This window comes from Arachis hypogaea, chromosome 11 (genome assembly GCF_003086295.3).
Source record: "Arachis hypogaea cultivar Tifrunner chromosome 11, arahy.Tifrunner.gnm2.J5K5, whole genome shotgun sequence".
In the NCBI taxonomy this organism is placed as follows: Eukaryota; Viridiplantae; Streptophyta; class Magnoliopsida; order Fabales; family Fabaceae; genus Arachis; species Arachis hypogaea.
The window spans coordinates 11,191,138-11,217,932 of record NC_092046.1 but is presented as its reverse complement, the minus strand read 5'-3'; the positions used below and the strand labels follow the sequence as shown (position 1 = coordinate 11,217,932).

General features: G+C 34.0%; 2 protein-coding genes and 1 long non-coding RNA gene across 4 annotated transcripts in view; 1 reads left to right on the top strand and 2 right to left on the bottom strand.

Annotated features, from left to right (window-relative positions):
• Nucleotides 1–290: 290 nt before the first annotated feature.
• On the bottom strand, nt 291–755 carry LOC140176025 (uncharacterized). The gene has a single exon (XM_072205868.1). The coding sequence runs from the start codon at nt 753–755 to the stop codon at nt 291–293; it is 465 nt and encodes a 154-aa protein (XP_072061969.1).
• A 5,510-nt stretch (nt 756–6,265) lies between these two features.
• LOC112720242 (naringenin 8-dimethylallyltransferase 2, chloroplastic) overlaps nt 6,266–26,795 on the bottom strand; it is a 34,590-nt gene continuing 14,060 nt past the window's right edge. For both annotated transcript variants that reach the window (XM_025771108.3, XM_072206466.1), the window contains 8 exons: nt 25,386–25,469; nt 14,464–14,553; nt 14,205–14,306; nt 13,918–14,013; nt 13,729–13,800; nt 11,785–11,880; nt 6,820–6,924; nt 6,266–6,508 (listed from right to left, as the gene is read on the bottom strand). In XM_025771108.3, coding sequence (XP_025626893.1) covers nt 6,467–6,508; nt 6,820–6,924; nt 11,785–11,880; nt 13,729–13,800; nt 13,918–14,013; nt 14,205–14,306; nt 14,464–14,553; nt 25,386–25,469 — 687 coding nt within the window. In that variant the 3' untranslated portion in view covers nt 6,266–6,466. The remainder of the gene's footprint in view (nt 6,509–6,819; nt 6,925–11,784; nt 11,881–13,728; nt 13,801–13,917; nt 14,014–14,204; nt 14,307–14,463; nt 14,554–25,385; nt 25,470–26,795) is intronic.
• LOC140176314 (uncharacterized) lies at nt 22,042–24,335 on the top strand. Its single transcript, XR_011867263.1, has 4 exons — nt 22,042–22,211; nt 22,303–22,357; nt 22,446–22,574; nt 24,003–24,335. It is a non-coding gene; the product is annotated as an uncharacterized lncRNA (long non-coding RNA).

Here is a 26,795-nt window from a genome sequence, read left to right as displayed (position 1 = left end):
TCGGGGCGCAGGCACTTCAGCAATGGTTGGCTTAGTCCTTTTTTAAACAACTGGCCCTGTATGATTGCATACTTAGCCGCTTCTCGCCTTATTGCCTTGGCCTCCTTCTCGTTGCTGGGGAGCTTGGCCTTCTCCAGGAAGTCGACAATCGGGTCCATCCAGGAGGGATTTGCCTGGGTCAGATGTAAAGCCACTATCGGTTCTTTTATCAAACCCTAGATGAGAGACCGGTTGCCCGTTCCTGGTTTTGTACTCGCCAGCTTTGACAGGAGGTCTGCCCGTGTGTTCCTTTATCTCGAAACGTGTTGGACCGTGACCTCCTCGAATTTCTTGCTCAATTCTTTGGCTTTCTCCAGATATTTTTGTAGCACCGAGTCTCTGTCTTGGTAGGTCCCATTGATCTGAGAGGTCACGACCTGCGAGTCGCTACATATCTCCAACCGGGTAGCCCTGACCTCTTTTGCTAGAGTTAGTCTGCCCAGCAGGGCCTCGTATTCTGCCTGGTTGTTCGATACTGGGAACTCAAAATTGACTGACTGTTCGTATACAACTCCAGCTGGATTTTCTAAGATGATTCCTGCTCCTCTGAACGTTTGGTTGGATGCTCCGTCCACAGGGAGCTTCCACCGCGTGTTTGGTGCCCCGGTCGGATCTTCCGTAACTTCTACTAGGAAGTCAGCCATGGCTTGAGCTTTGATCGCGTGCCTAGGTTCATAATGGAAATCATATTGGGAGAGTTCCACAGCCCAAGTCATCATTCTTTCGCCAGATCGGGCTTCTGGTGTACTTGTCGGATCGTCTGATATGTCCTAACGACTACTTGGTGACCCTGAAAGTACTGTCGTAGCCGTCGCGACAAGGTTAGGAGCACATATGCCACCTTTTTCAGCTTGCTATACCTTAGCTCCGCTCCTTGTAGTGCTTTACTCACAAAGTATATTGGTTGTTGGTCCTTTCCCTTTTCTCGCACCAAGACTGCCGCCAAGGCTTCATCAGTTACAGCCAAATATAGGTACAGTGTTTCTCCATTTCTAGGCCTTGCTAGGACGGGCGGGGTCGAGATTATCTTTTTGAATTGTTGGAAAGCCTCCTCACATGCCGGGGTCCACTCGAGCGCGATCCCCTTCTTCATCAGGTTAAAGAAAGGTAAAGCCTTAGCCGCCGACGCGCTGAGGAAACGGGACAGTACGGTGAGTCTGCCCGCCAACCTTTGGACATCTTTCATGCTTCTCGGGCTCTTTATCTGTAGGATGGCTTCACACTTTTCGGGGTTGGCCTCCACCCCCCTTTGGGTTATCATAAACCTCAAGAATTTTCCAGCTTCGACAGCGAAGGCACACTTCAACGGATTGAGCCTCATTCCGTGCCGACGAAGAGAGGTGAAGACTTTTTCCAAGTCACCTATGAGGCCGTCAGCTGTGTCGGTCTTGACCAAGATGTCGTCCACATATACCTCTACCGTCTTGCCGATGAGGTCTCTGGAGACCTTGTTCATTAACCTTTGGTATGTGGCCCCCGCGCTCTTCAGTCTGAACGACATTACTTTGTAGCAGTATGTCCCTCCTGGCGTTATGAACGCCGTTTTCTCTTTATCTGGCCAGTACATCAGTATCTGGTTGTACCTAGAATAGGCATCCATGAAGCTCAGATACCGGTAACCCGCCGCCGCGTCAACAAGAGCATCGATGTTGGGTAGGGGGAAGGAGTCCTTGGGACATGCTTTGTTAAGGTCAGAGTAATCCATGCACATTCTCCATTTTCCACTAGGTTTCTTAACCAAGACCACGTTCGACAACCAAGTCACGTAGTCGAGTTCCAGGATGAAGCTTGCTTCTAGTAGGCTGGCCGTCTGTTTGGCCACCTCTTCTGCCCTTTCTTGGGACATTTTTCTCCTCCTTTGAGCCACCGGCTTTGCCTCCGGTTTCACGGCCAGATGATGGACATGTCGGCCGAGGTCCAGGCAAACAAGTCGCCGTTGGCTCTGATCATCTCCATCAAGGGTTCTTTCAAATTGTGGGGTAGGTTCCTGTTTATGAAGGTAAACTTCTCTTCTGAGTCACCGACCCGGAACTTTTCCAGGTCCCCCTCTAGCTCCGGCCTGGGTTTGTCATCAACTCTGGCGTCCAAGTTGGCAAGAAAAATGCCCGATGCTTCTTTTGACTTCTTTCTCAGGGAGAGGCTAGTGTTGTCGCATGTGACCACCGTCTCCAGGTCTCCCCTGATGGTCCCCAGTGATCCATCATCAGCAACAAACTTCATTAGCAATAGCTTAGTGCAGATCACCGCTCCAAACTCGTTGATGGTCTTCCTCCCCAGGATGAGGTTGTAGGCCGTGGAATCCATTAAGACAACGAACTCCGCCATTAGCGACCTCTTCCCCCTACCTCTGCCAATGGAGACCGGGAGAGAAATTACGTTGTCTGGCTTGATGAAGTTGTCGCCTAGGCCTACCACGCCGTGTTGGTGGCCTTTCAGGTCGGTATCCCGCAGGCCCAGGGCATCAAATACATTACGGAATATGATATTGGAGTCAGCCCCTGTGTCTACCAAGATCCGCTTTACTAGGCCGGTTCCCACCCTGGCCGTGATCACCATCGGCGGATTCTCTACAACCTCATCGAACCACTGATCCTCGGGACCGAAAGATATCGAGGGTACCCTTCGGGAGGTCGGCGCGGGGCCAAAGGACATAGCTAGGACCTTGGCGTCCTTTTTGCTGGCCGATTTCGATCTGGGGGGGACATCCCTTCCAATCACCACATTTACCACGGTGAGGCCCCGCTCGGCGTCCTCCTCGGGTTCCCGTCTTCGCCTTACGGCACGGCTTTTGTCCTCTGTTGATCGGTCCCTCCTCCTTAGTTCCCTTATTAGGTGAGAGAACTCGGCCAACTTTCCTTCTCGAATGGCCTGCTCCAGGGCGTCTTTCAGATCAAAACAGTCTTGGGTCTTGTGGTCATAACCCTTGTGATAATCACAATAGAGGTTCTTGTTTCCTCCCGTCCTGTCCTTGAGTTGTCGGGGCTTCGACAAGATGCCTTTGTCAGTGATCTGTTGATAGACCTCGACGATTGGAGCCGCTAGGGGGATGTAGTTAGTGAACTTCCCAACACGGGGAAAGGGTTTGAAAGTCTTGGCCAATCCTCCGTCTCTGGAGTGTTCCTTAGACCTTTCTCCGCCACTGGATGGGCGGGCATTAGAGTATGTGGGCTGCCGTTTATTGGCCGCCACAACCTAACTTACTTCTTCATCATTAATATATTCCCTGGCTACGTTCTAAATTTCCTACATCATCCAGACGGGCTTGGTAGTAAGGTGTGGTGTCTTATTCGTTCTCTGTCGCTTTCCCAGTCTTCGTCTTTGGTGTCTCTTGTTGGTGATCGGGTGTAGACCAAGGGGTCTCATTGTCTTCTTGGCGCCTCCCTGCTTTCCTGGCTTTGACGACTTTCACGGTTGGCTACTTCTCGCTCCAAGTTCTGCACCCTGTGGCGCAGCTCTTGTATTATCATGGCGCTGTCACTGCCTGTTCCTCCAAAGGGTCGCCCCTCTGGGTGTCGCAGGGGAGATCCGGGACCCTGTCGAGTGGGAGCTCCGGCAGCTACTCCACTACCTCGGGGATCCGTTTTCTCCTCGCGGGGCCCGGCTCTGCCGTCAGCCCCACCAGAAACCAAAACAAAGTCCATAGAAGCAGGTCCCCACAGATGGCGCCAATGTTCGGTAGGTCGGGTACCGGACGGTTCGGGGTAACTGGTTGGGTGTGAAGGTGAGTCCCTGCTTCAGTCTAAGGTCCTGGAAGTGAGCAGCGCGAGCAGCCGGCTTCCCAAGTTCTTCACGAGTGAAGGGGGTGCCACCTGCAAAGACACTCCGACGATCAAGTCAGTCTAGAGCACAGGTGGTGAAGAGAGAAAGTGATGGTGACGTACCTTGGGGGAGGGGTCGGACCCTCCCCTTATATACCTTGTCAGTAGGACAGGCCCCACGAGGGGAGGCCTCCTTCCAAGAAGCTTCGCTCCCCACAGCTGTCATGCAGCTGTCAATCAGGATGCGTGTCCGAATTGTGGACCGGGCGGGTTGCACGTCGACCCGGTCATGCGGATCGGTTTACCCGCGGACCGGGCGGCAATTGCACCCAGCTGGACTGGGTTGTAACATAAAGATACCATTTGCAGGTCAAAACTTAGCCATGGTAAACCACCCTATGCTGTGCCATCAGAGAAGTCACCTATTATACATCTTCTTTTAACTCATTTTTTTAATTTACTAATTTTATATTTATTTTAATAGGCCTCCAATATCTATTTTATCTACAAAAGAATTTAAAATTTTTCTAAATTCAACTCTAACATATAATTTCTATTGCTCGTAAGCCAACGGCTTGATAAACTTTTTTTTAGGTTTGTTTTTATTTTATAAAAAAATATTCAAAATGGCGATTTAACCCTCTTTCTCATAAATTTTTGAACTATTTTAGTTCTGTCTAGATTTATAATTTGATATGTAGTATTTTTCATTGCTGCTATAAGTTGATCAAGGAATTAAGAATTAAGCCATTGAAAATTCAGATGTTGCACAAATCCACAAATAAAGCTCAAATTCACAAAATTCTTCTTTAAAGAATAGATAGTGCACAAACTTACTGATTACACCATACTAACAAAAAATTTTGAGCTACACACTTGAATATATAGTTAATAGGGTTAAGTACGATTTTGGTCCTTAAGATAGGGGTTGAAAATTTTTTTCGTTTCCAATTTTTTTTTTTTGCTTACAAAATCGTCTCTAAGATTTAATTTAGTTTTAAAATCGTGCTTTTTACTAAAATTTTAATTTTATTTACCAAATTATCCCTAATTAAAAAAATATAAAAAAAAATAGGTTAAAGAGCTGAGAAACAGAGAAAGAGAATCACGCTAGAGGGTTTCACTTTTCAGGAAAGAAGAGGGAAAAGGGAAGGTGGAGAAGAGAAGGAGAAGGGAATCTACCACTGCTGCTCCTTGCTGCCGTCGCAGCTCGTCGTCGTTCGGTCGCTGGATCTCGTCATTGCTCCTCTGGGCTCGGCGGAGGTGCTCGATAGCGGTGGGTTCTGGTTCGAGGCCAGAACAGGAGAAGGCTTCGGTGGTTTTATGATGGTAGGTGGAGGAGAGGCTGACAGTGATGGTGGAGCTCAAAGAAGATGGCACGAACTGGAAGTGAGCCGAGGGAGGAGAAGAAGGCTTCACGCTGTGAGGGTGGTGGCGCTAGGGTAGCGCGAAAAGAGAAGAAGAAAAGGGTGGCAACACTGTGATGGCGGATCGGCCATGGGACAGTGAACAGAGGAGAGGAAGAAGAAAAGAGGAGAGGAAGAAGAAAAGAGAAAGGAGGGTGGTTTGGGTGGCTCGCCGGCGGCGTGGACGGAGGTGGTGACCGGGACTGGTTGGTGGAACTATAGGGTTCGGACAGGGGGGAACGCTTCGGTGGGTGAGGGTGGTTGGTGGTGAAGAGGGTAGAAAAAGGCGCTTCTGCTTCTATTATGTTGTTGATTCTGATTCCATTCTTCTTCTACTTCTATTATGTTGTTGATTTTTTATTATGATTCTTTTATATTATTGCTTCTGGTTGCTTCTGTTTCTGCTTGATTACATTGTTTTATTGTTTTATTATATAGATTTGTTGATTCATTATCCATTTTTTTTAATATTTATTACATTGTTTCATTGTTGTTGCTTCTGGTTTTGGTTTTGGTTTTGGTTTTAATTTTGGTTCTGGTTCTGGTTCTTCTGCTTGATTTTGGGGAAGAAGGTGAAGAGATATTTTAGTCCCAATTTTAAAACTAAATTAAACTTTAGAGACAATTTTATAAGTAAAAAAAGATTGGGGACAAAAAAAATTTTTAACCCCTACCTTTTTTTTTAAAAGTCAAAACAAGTTCAACATAATTGGTGGAGCATAAACTATAAAAAAATTTTTAGCCCCTACCTTAAGGACTAAAATCATACTTAACCCTTATTAATACTTTTCAATGAAACTTTTAATTTCCATTGTATCTGATCTCTATTGATATTAAAGATTTCTGTCCTTACAATTATTTTCTACTTAATATATTAGTAATTGTGCCTCTCTTGATAATTCATGACTCCATATGATTATATAGTATTTTTCAAGTTCACATTATAAATGTACTTGTTCTTGATTGAAAAGCTAGTTTCATGCAATGAATTTTTGGAATTTTGTCCTTAGATGTTTTTCCGTTATTTATGCATATGTGTGATGGAAGTTTTCCTATTCAAAATCGTAAAACATACATCCAAATATTTTCCATTTGATATTAAAGCAAAGTTGTTGACGAAAAACAATAATTACTAACAAGTTTATATATATAAAAATATATAATCAACCTGAATAACTATATATCTACAAAATTATTTATTGAACCACGATATGTAGCAGAAAAGTTTGCACTATTTATTATATGAATAATTCATCTGCATCTTCATCTCACGAGAAGTATAAGGATGTTCTCCACACAAAGAAGCTGAACAAATAAAATAAAATGAAATATGTGAATTATTAGCAATAACGTAACTTATATTCACAAGCATTCATAACTTTGGCCAACATTGACTTTTCAATGGCATCATAGTTCTCTTTTGGATAGTATCATCAATCACATAATAAAGTAATTGATTGAGTGGTTACATAAAAGGATCTTATTATCTTGTAAATATTAATGTATTAAAAATACAGGGTGAACTCATCATATAAATTTCATCATGAAATATTTTGGCTTCACCTAGAAAACTAATTTTTCATATCACTTTATAGTGTAGAGTAGTAATTGCATACCTTAAAGATAAACATATAAAAGGATTGGGAAGCATCTTTGCTCTTTAAATCTACCGAATTAGCACGGTACCAAAAGATCAAAGCCATGATGCCATGTGCTATCACCTAACAAAATTGAATGATACAATACAATCAAAACTGTTATAATAATGAAATAATCCTACTTTCACTTGATATTAGTAAACTTGATTATACGGAGGTACATATAAAGTACATGCATGGGAAAAAAACTGGTTACTAAACTAGTGTCTTAAACTCCTTATTTCATTTAAACGAAAGATTAAGTACGATTTTGGTTTTTAAAATATAGGTTGAAAATTTTTAACTTTTTTTTTATACAAATCGTTTCTATGGTTTAAAACCAAATTTTAAAATTGTCTTTTTTACTTAAATCTTAAAATTTTGGACCAAATTACCCATAACAAAAAAATTATAAAATAAAATAAAAAAAGAAAATAAGAGAAAGAAGAAGAAGAAGAAGCTATTCATGATTCACCTCTGCCTCCGTTTCCATTGCCAAAATTTTAAAATCAAGTTAAATCTTATGAATAATTTTAAAATCAAGTTAAAACCTTAAGAACCATTTTGTATATAAAAAAAGGTTGGGAACGAAAACAATTTTCGACTTATACCATAGGGATTAAAATCGTATTTAATTCTTAAATAAATTGATAAAAAATTATAAAGTGGTCTAAATTATTTCAAATCAATACTTTGATACTATCTTTCAAATTGAAAGGTCTATAATTCTAAATGCTGCAGTTATTATGAAAATAGACACGGTGTCATATTTCGGATATATAGGGTAAAATCGCATAAAATGCGCATCCTGATTACGTAGTACCCAAAATAAGTAATGGGCGCGTTGCTCCATATCGCAGCTGCACCAGGATAAGTCACATGGCCTGGATTAGGGGTGTGCATGGCCCGGCCCGGCCCGAAGACCCGGTCCGGTCCCGAGCACTTTAGGGGCTAATTTGATGTGATTTCATCGGGTTTAGGGTCGGGTATGGGTCTCAAAAGTTGACCCGGTCATTATTTCGGGTCGGGTCCGGGCCATAGCTCGGGTCACCCGAAATCGGCCCGGTGGCCCGGTCATCATACACAATTAATATTTTGTGTTATTAGTGATGGATGATGGCTATTATTATGTGAAATTTAAGTATTGTAAACTTTAATATTTTGTGTTATTAGTCATTATATATAAGACTATAAATTAATGTTTTATGTTTAAAATGCATAAGACTTTAGACTAATGCATAATTTTATGTTATTTGTATTGATTTAAATATTTGGTGTTATTAGGCAATATTAGTATTGATTATGGTTATACTTTAATTTTAGAGAAGGGTTACTTCTTATTATATTTTTCTAAGTAAATTTTACCATGTCAAATAATGGTTGGAGTCTTGGAAATTTGGATATTTTTACATGCTAACTTACAAGAAGGTATCAAGGTAATATAATGTTAACGGCCCGGTTTTTACCCGGTATAATCGTGGCCCGAAAGTGTATAGGTTTCATCGGGTCTAGGGTCGGGTTCGGGTCTAACAAATAGACCCGGTATATATTTCGGGCCGGATCTGGATCACATCAAACCTGGTTTCACCCGGCCCATGCACACCCCTAGCCTGGATACATGCATAGTGTGATTTTGGACTGTGTACCCGAGATGCTTGCGTTGGCTATAAAAGTGGGACTAGCCGAGATGTGATTGTTCATTTGATTTTTTTTTTTTTAGTTTCAAAAGTTTGAAAAACATAGATGGCTCAACGACGATACCAGAATATTAACAGCTAAATGCAACATAACATGTAGTTAGGACACTGAATTTTGAAGTTAGTTCATCTATCTCTTATTTAAATATTTAATTAGTTGATATATTATAGTATTTTGAGTTGTGTAATTTCTTCTAGTTGAATTTAAATCGTCAGAAAATATAGTAAAATAGTAACATATTAGTTTACCTTATTTTAATTAATTATTTGTTATTTTAACATTTTTGAGTTCAATAATAATTAGTTGATATGATAATTTACTTAGATGAGATGTGTTAAAAGAGCAGAACATGCTAAATTGATTAATTATATATGAAATAATTTTTAATCATAAATCTTTATGGTGTTAGGTTATTGTTAAATAATTGAATTATTTTATAGTTAGTTTTAACTAAATAATATATATTCCGTTATGTATAATGAATAATGAGAATTCACATTAAATAATTTAATTAGTTTGGTTAAATTTAATTAAATTATATTCTTAACTAATTTGTTGTAAAGAAACTAATTAATTATGCGAAATATGCGATAAGTTTCAAATGACTAAAAAATGGTATTTATACAGGCACTTTGGTTGCTCTTATCATGTTGGATGACATTGGGTATCCTACTGTCTGACATGCTACTACCGAATATCCGAGAGGCAGCGCTCGGACATGTAGAAAAGCTAAAGAATTTTATCTTCGACGATACTTTATGGAGCGGTGAAAACTGAAAACTCATACTTTTTATCTGCCTTGGGGAGAGGTCACTATCACACTCCAGGATGTGACATACCATCTTAGTTTGCACACGAAAAGTGACCTGATAGGTAGCTGCACTAGAGATTTTTAGCAGTTCTACCGGTACTCAACATGGCAGTAGATTGAAGACTTGCTCGATAATAGGCCACCACCCCTGCCAGAGGACAGGAAATAGGTTTTTGGGCAAAGGATGACTTGGCTGATGCAACTACCCTCTGTCAGTATGTCCGATGTTACCTACTTATGTTGATTGGGAGTTATTTGTTTACGGACAAAACGGCCAACCTTGTCCCCCTCAAATGGTTGCCCTTCCTGGAGGACTTTGATGCTTCTAGACGATTGTCTTGGGGCTCTCCATTGTTGTCGCACACATATCATTCATTGTGCAGCGCCACCTGGCGTGATACAACGGACATTGCCGGTTGCTTACAAATAGTAAAATACAATATTTACTAGTAGTTTAGATTTTGTCGTAGTGCTACACGAAGACTCCATAGACACCTAGCAGAGAATTCCTTGCATCGAAAATGGTATTTCAGTCTATCCGACTCTAAAATCATGTATTCAGCGTTTCTTCGAATACTGTAATTCTTCATTGCCATTAGTATAGCATCTCTACTCCTAAATCTGTAGTCCACTTGAAATTTCACCCCATCATCCGTGTTGTAATCTTTGTTGTTGTCAAGATTGAAAGAGTTCTCTAGTTGCATCACATCCAAATTAAGAGTGTGATAATGGCTTGAAACTTTTGATAATTGTGGAATGGCTAATAGGGGGAGGGGGGAAGAAGAAACCAAGCACCCCCACAAGTTGGAGTCTCCGACTCATACTCTCCAAAGGACTCACTCTCATTGGACGACCCAGTTTCGGCCACATAATTCAAATCAAACTCAAGTCTACGTCAATATTATCTCGAGGATCAGCGCAGTGAATCAGCCTCGCCACTACCGGAACTGCTTCGAGTGTTGCAGAAGACAACCCAGAACAAACACCTATGTTATAAACCTCATCATACCACTCCATATCATCAGACATTATACTAACGTGTTTATAGGCTTCAACCCAAAACGTCTTATTAATGAAACCGCCACCAGACAGTGGTGATAGGAATCTATATGTTTCTATGCGAAATTCCTTTGAACCAATGGCCCTTATGTTGCTCAAGATGACCAGCTTAAACGCATCTAGCTAGAGAATCAACACGACAAGTGTGCAACATTAGATCAGTTGAATTGCACTCAAATATCACTCCCTTTTCACCGTTTCTAATGATCCCATTAGAATAAACTACCACACACACACAAATTATTACTAGTCATTTGTATGAGAAATAAGAAGAGGAGGAATTGATAGAATTAAGATGAATTTAGTGTGATAAATGGTTAAGCCAAGAATCTACTTATATAGAACTTTTTTTGTATGTACTTATCTAGGATACAAAAAATCCTATATATTTATACACGTATCTCGGATACAGTGACTCGGATTCGATTTTGGCTATATTTTAGTTACAATGCACCCGATTTATACACAACTGTATAGTTGTATCATATTTTAGGTGCACCCAATTTTTGTTTTTTTTCCCTTAGTATATCCCGAATACATAATTTTCAATTTGTGGGTTTAACGCATTTTTTGTCTCTATATCCAAAATATGTAACCCGTATGCATATTTGTAATTTTTTTTTACGTTAAATGTATTTTTGCAAGTATTATATTTATTTAATTTAAATAAAAAAAATCCGAATATACTAACAAAAAGAATTGAAATCTTATTATTTAATTAGCAAAATTAGGGGATTGAGGAAGGCCACTTAAGCTAACATAGAGTAGTTTATTTATTTATAAGGTATTATAAAATAAAATATTTTTCTTGAAATTTCTACTTCAAGTAGCCACTAAATATAAAGAATAAAATACTGTTTTAGTTCTTAACGTTTGAAATATATATTTTATTTTTATCTCAAATATTTTATTTCGTCTTATTTAATCCCAAATATTTCATTTTGTTCCAAAATTAGTCCTCTAGTCAAAATAATTTAAAAAAAAAAAACTTTTTCTCCGTTATAATTTTGTTTTTTTTTTTTTGTATATAAACAAAAATTGTAATTATAGTGTGTCATACTAGTTGTTGTAGTATGAAATTTATCTATATCTAGTATTGTAATTGAAAATAAAGCATTAGCCTTTAAGGAGATAATTTTGAAATCATGAGAAAAAAAAATATGAAATTTTAAGGTTGATCGAAAGTGGATAAAATAAATAAAGAAAATGAAAGTTTACTTATTATCAACATTAACTAAACTTCTAGTTATTGGAATAAAATTACAATAATCTATGTTCCAAGAAAAAAGCAACAACAATAATAATAATAAACCTCAAAAGAAAAATGAATATTAGAACTCCAGAATTATAAGTTAAGCAAGTGAATAGAACATTACCGTAACAATTTTACTCCATAAGAAGGAAGATGTTGCTCCCATGATAATGGCAATTCCATAACCCATTTCAAGAAGTAAAACACACAACCAGAATACCTAAAACAAGATTGATAAAAAAGGAATTTAGAAATATGATAGTATGATATAGAGTTTAATTTTAATACACTAATAGTATAAAATATTTTATAATCATTTAATTATATTTGTTTATTAGATAATTATTTACGTAATCAATGTTAAAAATAGTTATTTTACTAATGTTGTATTACATGACTGAATATACATATAAAAATTAGGGATAAGTATTGTTTTGGTCCCTGACGTTGAGGGTCCGAATCGAAACCGTCCTCATTGTAATTTTGGATTTAAAATCATCTTTAACATTTTTTTCATATTAAAATTGTCCTTTTTAATAAAATTTTTTACTTTATTACTAAATTACCCTTATTAATAAAAACATTATAAAATTAAAAAAAAAAACACGGGAGGGGCAGGAGAGAAGGGAGAAGGGAAAAGGGAAAGGACGAGGGGCAGGGGAGAAGGAAAAAAGGAGAGGGGGAAGGGGGAAGGAGGAAGGGGAACAGCGGAAGGGGAACGGCGGCGGTGATTTTTAATTTTTGCTTCTGCTGCTTCTACTTTTTGCTTTCCGATTCTTCTTCTGTTTTTGCTTTCTTGCTTTTAATCAGAAATAAAATCAAAGAGCATTTGAAACATCCATTGCACAAGGAGCATGATAAGTTCTTCTGCAGGATTTGACATAGCATCCAAGTGCAGAAAGCTAATACAAAATATACAATAGTTAAAATGCTAAAAAATGCATACAAGAAACGATGTAGAAACGATGTTTATTGTTCTTCAACCTGGCTTCAATTCAACTGTGCAAATTGGGAAGAATAGATCAAAGCACTGAGGCAAGCATAAACACAGTCAAAACGATGTAGTGCACAAGTGCCATTTTTGCCTGAATCACAATGTAAACTGCGTGGCCCTTAAGGGACATATGAAAGAACTATGCCCATCTAAAACCAAAACATCATTGGTATCAACACCAGCAACAAAAACCATCACAAACAAGTCTTCAAAATTGGAGAAAGGTATTATATGTGAAGACAATGCAAAAGAAGAAGAAGAAGTAGCAGAAGAAACTCAAGCAGAAGCTCAGAAACAGAAAGCAGAGATCAAAGAAGAAGCAGATGAAGAAGAAGGAGGAAGCAGATTCAGAAGAAGAAGCAGAACCACCGGAGCAGCGGCGTGGTCGAATCGACGGCGACGGCTCAGCGGCGTTGTCTCCCGAGGACGACGAGACGGCGGCGGCGGCGGCGGCGGCAAGCCCTAGGGTGTGGTCTCCTTTCCCTCTTCTCTTCTCTCCCGTCGCAACCCCTCTCTCCTTTCTTTCGGCGACGCCAACGGCGGCGAGCCCTAGCGGCGTGGTCTCCTTTCCCTCTTCTCTTCTCTCCCGTCGCAGCCCCTCTCTCCTTTCTTTCGGCAATGGCGACGGCAGCTCCAACCTTCGCCGGCGCCGTCCCCCTCCCCCCCCCCTTCCCCTTCCCCTCCCCCTCCCCCTCTTCCTTTCCCCTTTCCCCTTTCCCCCTCCCCTCCCCTCCCGCTTCGTATACCCTTTCCCCTTTCCCCCGACGCGTTTTCTCCCCCCCCCTCCCCACGCGTTTTCTTTTATTTTTTTTTAAATTTTATAAATTTTTTATTAAAATAGGGGTAGTTTAGGAATAATATAAAAAATTTTATTAAAAATGACAATTTTAATATGAAAAATAACATTAAGGATGATTCTAGATCAAAAATTAAATCGGAGACAGTTTCGATTCTGACCCTCAACGTTAAGGACCAAAACAATACTTATCCCTAAAAATTACTTTTATTTTGAGATTACATCAAAATTAAATTTGTATAACATAATCATGAGATATTCCAAGAGATTAGAAATACCCGCTTTGGACCTAAGCGTATGGACAAATTTTGTAAACCTGCAGCTGTGTCTCCTTCAATGTCAGGTATGTCCTATTTTATCCCACAAATTATTATTTATTAGGACAGGAAATTAAAGCAAAAGTCCTATTAGTGTTAATATATATATATATATATATATATATATATATATATATATAAGTTTCTTACCTTAAACAACATGATGACTAAATAGTAAAAGCTCATGACCACAATGGTAAAGACTATTGATCTTGGAAATATAGTTGTCTTCTCGAGAACATAGATCTAGAATCAAGCATTACATTTGAACAAAAAAAAAATCTTAGACTTCTTTGAACTCCAATTTGCTATATTGAAAATTGATTATACTATTGTTAACTTAAAAATGTCTACGCTTGATTCATTATTGCTTCCTTTTAATTATCTCTAAAATGCTAGTTGCAATGTAAAGAGAGTATAATTATGTAAAGTAATACCTTCATATGAAGAAAAGGTGCAATGTTATTTGCTATTAGCATAGGTGGTACAGTTGACAATAGTGTAGGAATTGTAAATTTCTTCCATCTTAAAAGTGGCAACTGAAAATTTTTAGATGTAACATAGTTATATTAATAATAATGTATTCACCATAAAATTAATATTACATATATGAGAACATTAAAAAGTAGTGTATGTGAGGCGATACCTTTAAATCCTCATAACGTTTTTTTATTTCGATGAATATAATGAACTTACATTAATTGAATAACCTGTCATTGCCACAAAATACATAACGAGACACCAAAGCAATGGCTTTGATTTTGTTATCCACCCAAGTCCAAAACCCTGTAGGAAAAAAAACAAAGGCGAAAAACATATATAAAGGATAAGCCACATTTTCTATTTGTTAACTATAATTATCTTTAAATATCTCTTGTTTCTCATGTTAAAAAAAATGCTATATTATTTTTATTAATATTTGATTAGTTCAAAATATTAAAGACTGAATTTTAAATTTTAAATTTTAAACTTTAAAGATTAAATTTTAAAATCTAATAGTATAAAAATAAAGTATTAGTCTAAAATATTGACTAAAATTTGATTAAAAGGGTTGGTCCCTAATATTTCTCATCAACAAAATTGTTAGTTTTTTACACTTACAAATTGGTTGCTTTATATGTCTTATAATTAGAGTGCAGATATTTTTGCCAAATCACTAAAACAAACGAAATTTTGATCCAACAATATTGTAGTGAATGCTACCCGTTGCAGCTTGACAACTGAAATACACAATGCATTTTGCTAAAAAGCTAAAAAGTGTAGCTAAATAATATATAAAATGTTGTAAATTTTATTAGATTTTGTTGAGTTTGGAAACAATAATTTTTTTTGTCCATGATACTGCTGGCCAATTCGACAGGTTAAAAATTAATCTGTCGCGAATTTGAGCTCCATTTAAGGGTCTACCACTAGTCAATGGGTTGCTACATATACAAAACGAGATTCAAATCCTTGACACTTATTTAAACAAACGAGTGAGCTGACCATTTGACCAACTCAAGTTGATTGCAAACATAGATATTTAATTGGACTAATAGTCTAAAGTTGGTTTGATAAATATTTTATTGGTACAGGCCCATAGTAGTATTGATGTTGACAAAAATGAGCCAAGCATTTTCAGGTGGTCTTGTGTGTACAAAGAATTGAGATGAGAGTTGATGCCTTTTTGTTCAACAAAGACACACAACAAGGCTCATCTCACCGGTAAAATCCAGTTCGGATAGAAAAAAATGTAAAGAAGAAAAATGTGTTTCTAGGCAGCTGAAGCCTAACTCAACTTGTTAAATCATATGTCTCTTAATATACTGCACTTGGATTTAAATTTTGGTGAGTGCATCAAGTATTGAATATGAACTCTTATGTGTGTTGTGTGAGTGTGTTGTGATACTTAGGATCAAGGTAGAGAAAATCGAGATTTTACGTGAAATCGAAAAAATAAATAAAAAACGTAAAACGTAAGATCTTAACAAGATTTAAATCGTAAAATCGTCAGATTTAGTACAAATTTCGTAAAATTGATAAACTCATTTAAAATCGTAATATCGGAAGATTTTAAGAGTTAAATCGAGATTCTAGCTACTATGCTTAGGATTGGGTTGTCCAATCCACTTGACAAAAAAAAAATGAAAAATGTGTTTCTCTTCGTCAAATGGATGGAGGAAAAAGGATATTTCTTATAGCTAAAGTTAAAAAATCAATGGTGCTGATGCTAGCAGTACAAGCCAAAGAACCCTAGCTATATCTATATCACAGTGCACAACTAACCATGATCCTCTGTCACTATCACCTATGTCCGTGCCATACTTGCTTATCCACCATCTCTGCATCTTGCAAAACGCCTCTGATGCCATTTGTGCAAAACCACTGCTGTTGCGTTTTGATTTTGAAGGAACAAGACAACCATGATCTTGTTCTTGTGGTACGGTGCAGAATTTTGTCACTAAGAACAACTTTAACTTTTGGAAGCATTATCCTTGTACAAAAGAGTGTAATCGCCAGGAATTGAAGACTATTGAGTGAGAATGAAAATTCGAATTTTTCAGAGCTTTTAAATTATCTCTATCTCCTCTTTCGTGATGTTATATTGAACATTTTTCTTGATCTGTTATCTTTTTTGATTCCTTATGGTAAAATATATTAGGTGAGGTATTTAAAAAAGTCATGTAAGAGAAAAAGTAAAGAGAGTAGAACTTGGAGAAAAAGCTATTAAATATATCGATCTCTTTTAATGTATTTTCTGTTTTGTGTCATGATTTTGAGAGGTTTTTTTTATTAAGTTAGGTGAGTACTTAGTGTTGAGAGTCTAGATTAGAGAGCATAGCCGAAACAAGCTTGGTTAGAAGTTCGTGAGTTCCTTGATAGGATTAGGAAGAATCATAAGAAATTGGTGTTTGTAATCTTTGAAAAAGATAGTGAAAATTCAACCATAATTGTGGTCGAGACTGAATGTAGGTCACATTGCACAAAATGATTAAATCAGGTGGTGCAAGCTTCTCTTCTCTACTCTTTTTATTCCCTTTGATATGAGACAACATTATTTTATTTTTTACATAATTGTTAAACCAAATTTAACTGTGATTTGCTTTTAAATTTATTTTAATGTCTAAGTTTAAAAATTAAAAAGACAGTTTAAATTCAACTCTTTTTTTTTAAGTCATTAAAAACCTTTAAATTTAAATGTGTTGAGTTAAGATTATTTATGTTATTTTTTTTATGATAAATATAATTATTGGGTCATTTAAATATAGTTAACATATTTTTTCTGTGTCTAATATAGTAATATGTATGTTAAGAGTGATAGGTATCAAACTCATAGACAAGGCGAATGTCCAAGAGATCACAATGAATGGAGGTGATATTAGAGTGATCCCGATTGTATTTTGACTGAAGGGAAAGAACAGATTTGGAGAAATTCATGGTATCAATTATGAGAAAGGAAATTGAGCAAATTCTAGCGGCTCACTTGACAAAAACAAAGGAGACAAGGACAATTAATGTGATGATCCTACAGTTGACCTAAGTAGAAATGAAAAAGACTTAGAATTATAAAGAAGAAAAAGGGAAAAACAACTAGGAAAGTTATATCATCTATTAATAATGACAGTAAATCCGGTGGAATTTGTCGAGTCAATCCGTCAAACCCGCCAAAAGAACAGGTCAAGCTAGAATTTTAGCGGGACAAGACCAAATGTTATTTTATCTTTTATTAAAGAAAAGAGTAATTAGTGTTACATAAATTAATAACTATATAATTTTTAAATATATTTTATTCATTTTTTATTTTTTTAGTTATTAGCTTTATTTATTTTATTTTACACTTTCATATACATTCTTAAATTATGTGACTTATTTCTTAAAATAAAGATGATTTTATTGACTAATATTATTTTGAATAATTCTATTGAAATTAAAAATAAAGATATAATAAAAAAATTATATTGTAATTTGACTATTTTTTATTTGTATTTAATTTTTAAATTATTTTTTTTTAATTTTAATTAATTATTTAAAAAAATTAAGCTAGTTAACTTGCCAACCCGTCATAAAATGGAGCAGGCTAGCATTTTGAACTCACTTTATATAGCAGGATGGGTCAGCCTACCCCATTATTTGTGGCGAGGGGAGGCGGCGGGCTACCTGCTTTGCCACCCCCATTAGTTAGGCTGCGTTTGATTCTAAGAACATGACAAGACAAGACAAGACACTAGGAATAAAACACAAAAGATAAGTCATAAAAATTAGTGTTTTTGCATTGTATTTTGTTTGGTGTTAAATTAGAATAAATTATGAAAGTTCAATTTGCTTTTATTTTTTTCATACACAAAATTTAGAAAAAAATACAATAATAAAAAATATAATTGTAAAAAATTGATAACAATAATGAAAGAAAAAATATAGAATCAGTTATGTCTTTTGTTAGTGACGTTATGTACTTTTTATTAGGAAGAATACAAAATACACTAATTTAGTATCTCTATATATAATATTTTTGTCTGTAACTCATTTGTCAAAGATAATTTTAGATATCTTAATTCCTACTTCAATGTCCCATATTTATAAACAAACACAGCTTAGTGACAATATTTCTCTTCATATTTAAGTTTATATTGCAGACCAAATTTTCATTCTAAGAGTTCTAAAAATTCTGTAAATATCATTGAGTCTAGTCTTAGGATTATTCAGTTTTCTTCTTTCTTATTTCTATAAAGAAAAAAGTCATAGTATTAAAAGAGAAATCAACAAAAGTCATAAGAAAAAAAAGGTAAGAGATTAAGAAAAAAAGTCATAAAATAAATTTTATTTGTATCTTTGTGTCTTGATGGAAAGTGCATTGGTTTAGAGTTCATTCTTGACATTAGAATTCAGGTTTGAGTTTAGCCCTGGCATTTGTGACTCAAGATTTAAGTCAAGTTAGCATTCTAGAAGCTTGGTTTTAAGGTTCATTATTTGTTTTGGTGTTGAAATTAATTTTGATTCTTTTGTTTTGCTTTTGAGTTAATGATTGTAATCAATTGATGATTATAGTAAAATTTTAACATTATTATAGTGGAGACTAAACGTAGATTTTATTACTTTTAGATATTGAACTAAAATATATGGCTGTAAAAATTTTTATTTCTTTCTCTAATTTGTCCATTAAAAGAATAGACATGTCATACTGCATTTATTATAATTGTTTAGGTGTGTATAATTATTTTGGTTTACCTAATTGATATTTTATTAACTATTAATTGTACTATTTATTATAATTATTTTTTATGTGTGATTGTTTAATTGTTTGTTTGATTGTCTGTGTTTGTGACTTATTGGTTCGAATTATGGTGGAGTGTGGTAGCTTGTAAGTGAATTGATTATATGTCGAGTCGAAGGTCGTGATTGGATAAAGTATATGTCTCAATAAGTTTGGTGAAAATTGATATCTATTTTGACTTGTGGTGGTGTGATTTGATTATTTTTTGTTTTGAACGGATAATCACATGACATGGAAATAGAGATTGAGGTTTGGTGAATGAATGAGTAAAGAATTGGATGGAATTAAGAATTTAAATAAATTGAATTAAAGAAAGAATTTATAAGACGAGCAATGATCACTACTGCTAAAAGGATTTTGATTATATACATATATCCTTCTATAACAATTCTTAAACTCTTCTGGTGAGACCGTGTGGTTTAGTTCTCACCCCCTACAGCTGTATCTTTTCAGGAAATAGATGAAAAAGTTAACGAAGATTTTATTGAATTTTCAATTGTACTGTATCTATTTATAATATCTTAATTATTGTTTTCTCTCGTAATTACTGTTATATTTTTATAAAAAGGATAGGAGTCGTGATTGTATTGATATGTATGTATGTATTATGTAATATTTGTAAGCTACTTGTATAAAGAATCTTTGTATCTATATATGTACATGTGAAGTGTTGTGATTAATTTGTATGTACGTGTGTATAAATGAAAAAGTATTTCTGGTTTTCAAAGAAAAATTCGATACAGTTTCGAGTTAAAGCTCCTATTTTATTATTAAATATATGGAAGTCGTCATAATCTCCTCGCTATCAGAGTGGCACAGCCGAAAGTGTAACATTCCAATACCAAGGGTGTTAGTGTGTTACACCTGAAGTCCAAAATTGAAACCAAAAATGAAGAGACAGAAGACAACATGTTCAAAGATGATCAGATTCAACTTTGTAAAGAGATTGAGAATATTTATGAAATAAAGACAAAAAATATGGTTAATTTAGAAAAGATAAAACATAGTTGAACCAAGTAATCTGTCATTATTGTAAAAAAATGAGAAAATTTCACTCCCCTCTCCTACGAGATGTTAAAATGACACTCCCCTCCCTTCTATTTTATAAATGTACATTCTCCTTCCTTCTAACTTTTAAAAAGCCTCCTCTTTAATCCATTTTAAATTTTTTGTGTTAACTAATATTAAACCTATCTATTTTTTAAGAAAAATATTTTTTTTTGAAAAAATATCCATTAGCAAAACTTTTATTTTTTATTATTAATTTTTGCTTACTAAAATACCCTTTTAATAAATTATTTTTTATTGATTAAATTGTATTTTTATTAAAATACTTTTAAAAAAATTAATAATTAAATTACTTTTTTTTAAGATACCTACCCTTCAATAATTTTTTAATTATTAAATTGTGATTTTACCAAAATTTTTGTTAACAATTATTTTTATATTTTACTATTAATTTTTTGATATTAATATATATTATTTTAACATTAAATAAAAAAAAAATCTTACCACTCTTAATATATATAAAAATTAATATATATTGATATTGAAAAATAATTTTACTAAATTTTTTTATTTAATGTTAAAATAATATATATAGATATCGAAAAATTAATAGTAAAATATAAAAAAATTGTTAACAAAAATTTTGGTAAAATTATAATTTAATAATTAAAAAATTATTGAAGGGTATTTTAGAAAAAAATTATATAATTATTAAATTTTTTAAAAAATACAATTTAATCAATAAAAGAATAATTTATTAAAAGATATTTTGGTAAGTAAAATTTAACGATAAAAAATAAAATTTTTACTAATGAGTATTTTTTTAGAAATAATTTATTTTTTTTTAAAAATAGATAAAGTTAACATTAGTTAACACAAGAAGTTTAAAATGGATTAAAGAAAAAGTTTTTTAAAAGTTAGAAGGGAGGGGAATGTACATTTATAAAATAGAGGGGAGTGGAGTGTCATTTTAGCATCTCGTAGGGGAGGGGAGTGTAATTTTCTCTAAAAAAAATTAGAACACTTTAAAGTAAACTATCTATTCGTGAAGAAGTACAAGAAAACAAGAGAAAAGAAGAAAATACTAATGATATCATGGAAAGATTTAGAAAATAAACCTAAAACAGATGAAGAGGAGAAATAAATTTGTCTAATGGCAAATGACAAACAACCTGTTGAGGAGGTAAACAATTTTGTTCTTACCATTAATGAACTCTATGAAATTATTGATGATGATTGAAAATTTTAGCAAGCTTCTTTCTAAATATAATCTACACAAGAAAGAAAATGAAGCCTTTAAAGGTGAATTTTTCTCTCTGCAAAAGACTAGGAAAAAAAAGTTATGAAGTAAATTTCATTTGTATTGTGTGTTTTTGCATAAAGAATTCTGGTTTAGAGTTTATTCTTAGTATTAGAATTCATGTTTGTGTAATTGTGTTATATCTTGACGTGTGTGATTGAGGATTTGTGTTGGCATTATGAAAGCTTGGGTTTTAAGCTTCATTTATTTTGGAGTTAGAACTAGTTTTATTTCTTTAATTTTGTTTTGTCTTTGAATTGAAGATTGTCATCAGTTAATGATTATAATTCAATTCTATTATGGTTGTGATAAAATTAGATGTAAGTTTCATTACACATAGAAGTTAAATTTAGATACATGACTGTGTTAATTTTTATTCTCTTCTTTGACCTGTACAATTTGGTATGAGATAAAATAAATTTTTTTTTTACATAATCTATTTTATTGCGGTTATAACAAATAAAGGTAAAATTCTTAACTGTAAACCCTGGTTAAATTAGTAGATAATTAGTCAATAAATTAATTTTTAATAAGGAAGATTAGAAATGTGAATATTATATTAAATTAGGATAGAGCTCATCGAAACGAGAATTTTGACACCAATTTCGAAGAAATCGGTCCAAAATTAGACCGAACGGGCCGAACCGGTTGAACCGGGCCCAAACCGGGCCCAACCGGACCAGCCCTTTAAGTGAACCCACGTTCTTCTTCTCCCCATTTTTGGCAGCGTCGAAGAGCATCAGGGAGAAGAAAGGAAGAACGTCAAAATTGTTACGTTAACTTCCGATCCCCGTAACTTCTCCGTCCGAGCTCCAATCGCCGCACCGTTTGCGGCCACGCGTTCACCGCGTCGAGCTCTACATTTCTACCGGAACAATTTCATAGGTAACTTGCTATTTCACTCTCAGCTTCATCTTCCCCCAATTTTCGAATTTTAAGTGGGAATATTGAATTTCTTTGATTTCTGATGTTTTAGGATCCAATTAGCTTGAGAGAAACGTTCACTCTTGCTTATGTGAAGCTTGGGTAAGGTGAGGATACGATAATTCTATTTTAATTTCATTAAATTTGAGCTTTGAGTATTAAATTGGGTATATATGTATTATGAATGTGTATTAGGTTGAAAATAAATAATTGGAGTTTGAAATTGTGAATACTGGAACTTGGAGGAAGCGGATTAGTTGAGTTTTGAGGGGCTGTCTTGGTTTTGAATAAATAGCTTTGGTCGTTACGTGGAAATCGGCTAAGGTATGGTTTAGGTTTCTTGCATTTAATATATAATGTTCTGTGAAAACTTAGGCTAGACGGCCATAGGATAAGTTGGAATGCAGGTGTATGTTTAATGTTTAGTAATTTGTTGATGAATATATTTGGTTGAAGTTTATTGGATAATTAGTTATTAATCTTGGATGGTGAATGTTATTGTTGATGAACATGGTTGGTCTAGTGCTAATGATTTGGTGAATTATTGATTTGAGATATTATGTGTTAGAAGCCTAGGGTTAGTGAACTATGATCCTTAGTTGAATTTTGGTTGTTGGATTTGAATATTGTGTGAATATAATTGTAAATCTGAAGTAGATTTATTGTGGTGACTGTTATGATGATGAGGAAGGGTATGTTGAATTGAAAAGAAAGCAGGTTTGGACCCGAAAAGGGTGGCAAAGTCCGAGTTTTAGAGGAGATGCTGCCGAAATTTTATAAAAAATTAGAGATTTTGTTTAGATGATTATTTAAAAGAGATTTAGATTTAAATGTTATATGGTTTGATTTTGAGTTATTAAGAAAGTGAGTATGTTTTAAGTTTGAAGTTTGATTCTTAGAAAAGAATGAATTATGTTTTGAATTGAAACTATTGATGGACGGAATGGGAGGTGTGATAATGAAGGATAAGGATTGAATATGTTTAATGCATGATGATGAATGAGATGCAATTGAGAATGATGTGGATGTTGAGGAATTATAATTGAATTATTTATATGGCTTATGAATTTGAATAATCTGAGATACGAGATTCCCTGGATTAAGTGCCGTGGCTTGCCACCACGTGTACCAGGTTGAAAACTCGATACTCTGTTGACCCTACGACGTAAGTGTGACCGGGCACTATATAAATTCCCGGGAATGTTACCCCCATTGAGCAATATTGATTATTTGAGAAAAATCTATGCATAGACTCTTGGGGATGCACGTCGGGAGACAGTCTAAGGACAATTCAGACTTGTCGGGTTGGCTGGATAACCGACAGATGAGCCTCATCAGCCATAGGACAGGCATGCATCATATGCATATTACTTGAATTACTTGCTTGTGTATTAACTGGGTGTGCCTAAATGTACTTGCCATGTTAAATGTATATTTGTTATCTGCAGTACTTGTAACCTTCTTGTGCTTGCCTTTGTCTGTTTAGTTGTCTGTGAAAATGCATGATGGAGTCGGAGGTATGGAGGAATGGCAGAATGGGATTTAGATTTAAGGTTAAGTTAAGTTAGGTTTAAATATCCTTAGTAAACCACCTTTTATGGTTTCTGTTTAATACTTTAAGCTCTACAATCTGAGTGTCGGCGTTCTAGGATTGCCTCTGGCATTCCCAGGACCTTATATATTATGTGTGTGGCACCTTTACCATACTGAGAACCTCCGGTTCTCATTCCATACTATGTTGTTGTTTTTCAGATGCAGGTCGGGAGCCATCTCGTTAGGCGTCTGGACTCTTAAAGCGGAGGGGTTACTGGATAGTGTTGTTGTATAGTTTTGTTGTACAGTGATGTATATATATGTACTTAGCTTTCTCTCCGCATAACTTGTCCTTTTTGATCCTCTTAGAGGTTTATGGAGAGGCAGGATTGTGTGTATGTACTTTTGGGTTTTGGATATGTATGTATATATGTGTAAATATTCTCCGGCCAGTCTTGACTTCGCAGGCTGAGTTAGGAGCTTGTTATTTTGTATCTTTGGCACTCTATTCCTACTTCTGTTATCTTATGTTTGACAGTTACAGTTTTCTTAGCATGCAAGTTAACTCGTTCCTTGAGCGTTGCGCTTTTATCTCGCGATTTTTATTTTCCCTATCCTTCAAGGCTCCTAGCATATTATAACTCTTCTGCTATTATATGTACTTATTTTATTTTAGAGGTCGTAATACCACATCACCTCTGTTTTACGACTTAAGCGTAAAGCTTGGTGTGGTAGGGTGTTACATTAACCATCCTAATTCAGCCCCCTTCTCAAAATCTAAAAAAATCATAAGAACGAATCTAATTCATTCTAAAAATTAGTTTTAAAAAAAATATTTTAATGCATGAATATTAATAAATTTTCTCATTTAAATTTTCTAAAAGCCACATCATTTAAACATGTAGGATTTGTAATAAATTGAAAAAAAAAGGTTGATATATGATTGATTTTCGTTTATTCCCACTTTAAAGGAATTGAACACGATTAAAAGTTTGTTTGGATGTTACTAAGTTAATAGAATTTTTTTTATTTTTAATGTTAGTAGTAAAAATAAAAATATTAAATAAATAAAATATTTTTTTTAAAAAGTTATAATTTATATTTTTTTTAAATTTTTTTACTAAAAATAGATATATTTTTAACATTATAAATAAATAAAAAATATTTTTATATTATCTTACTCAAACATAATTATTCGATAAAAAGATATTTGTACATAAAATATTTAAATATAAACATATTTTAATTTTTCTAAAAATTTTTTTAAAAAAATTAATTAAAAAAAAAAGATTTTTTCGTAAAAATTCACCTAATCAAACCCTAAATTTATTTAGCCATGAAGTGTACAAGTTAGTAATTAAAATAAAAAATTGAGGAGTTAATAAATAACATAAAGTTGAACGCTTTTATAAAATAAATTTGAATTAGAGTGAATAATACTTTAATAGAGCTGTAACTAACAAATAATTTGTCAAGAATTAAAAAAAGAAACGGAAATTATATTAAGTTATTAACACATGTTAATGAAATTGAAATTTAATTTAGAAGACATGAGAGGCATTGATATGCCGGGGTAAAAGTAATAAATCAATTATAGCGTACCATAAATAAACATGATATAGAGATAATGACTCCAGTTTTGTATGAAATTTTTCCAGATACCAAAGGACGATATGGCTTGTTAATCTACGATAACAATAATAATAAAACAATAACATTAGTATAGAAAAATAAGACATATACCATAAACAAAGTAATAAACTAAAATGTGTATATAAAATTAGTGTGAGACAGATATATATTCACTTATGTGTGTTTACAAGTTGCCAACAGAAGGAAATTAAAAGAGAAAGCATTGGAGAAGGAGGAAGAAAAATTAAAGTGATTAATGTAGTGTTTAAAGTTCTTTTTTACAGTTTCTAAATGAGATTAGAGAAGGCAGCCAACCGAGAGTTTATTGTATAAATTTAAAAGGGTAAAGTATACTTTTTGTCCCTAAAGTTTGGTAAAAGTTTTAAAAATATCCCTAAATTTTATTTTGTTTTAATTTTGTCCCAAAAATTTTCGATTTGCATCAAATATACTATCGACGACTAAATTTTCAAAAAAATTTAAGACCAATCTAATAATAATGCATGAAAATTATGTTTGATTTGCTTGTATTGAGGGTTGTTCTTATGAAATTGTTGTTGAATTAGTCTTAAATTTTTTGAAAAATTAGCCGTCAATGGTATATTTGATGCAAATCAAAAACTTTTGAGACAAAATTGAAACAAAATAAAACTTAGGGGTATTTTTGAAACTTTTGTCAAATTTTAGGGACAAAAAATATACTTTACCCAATTTAAAATTTTGGGGTAATGGTTTAACTGGTCTTTGAAAGATAAATTATTTTTTAAATTCATCTCTAAAAAATTGTATCAATCAAATTAGTCTTTTAAAAATTATAAATTAATTAGTTTGTCTTTCCGTCAATAATTAATAATGTGAATTGTTAATTGACAATAAACATAACACTAACCTATTCAATAATTAGACGCTGACTAAATATGTTTATGAAAATCCATCAATTTAGATCCTATGTTATATTAGAATTATATTACATGTAGTAATCGAAAAAAGAAACTAAATTAATAGAAATTTTTATAAACATATTGTATTTAATTAAATATTTCGATATATATGCTGTTAGTTAACATTTCGAATTGTTAATCTTAATGAAAATTGTTGATAGAGTGATAAAAATTAAAGACAAATATAATTAATTGATAATCTTTAAAAGACTAATCTTTTATGAATTAATTTAATCATTAACTTTTAATTTTTTTTTTACTAAAAGAATTATCTATGAATACATAAATGGTATTACAATATAGTCACACAAAAAATGGTATTACAATATATAATACATAAGAAATAAAAAATGTTAATTAAAATAAAATAGAATGAAAATCTTTCAATTTGGAAAAATCAGAAAGATAGAATTTCGAAAAGTTAACAAAATTTTAACCA

What these genes read in the sequence shown, in the direction of transcription:
- LOC140176025 (XM_072205868.1), bottom strand. Translation starts at nt 755, where the DNA reads ATGACTTGGGCTGTGGAACTCTCCCAATATGATTTCCATTATGAACCT.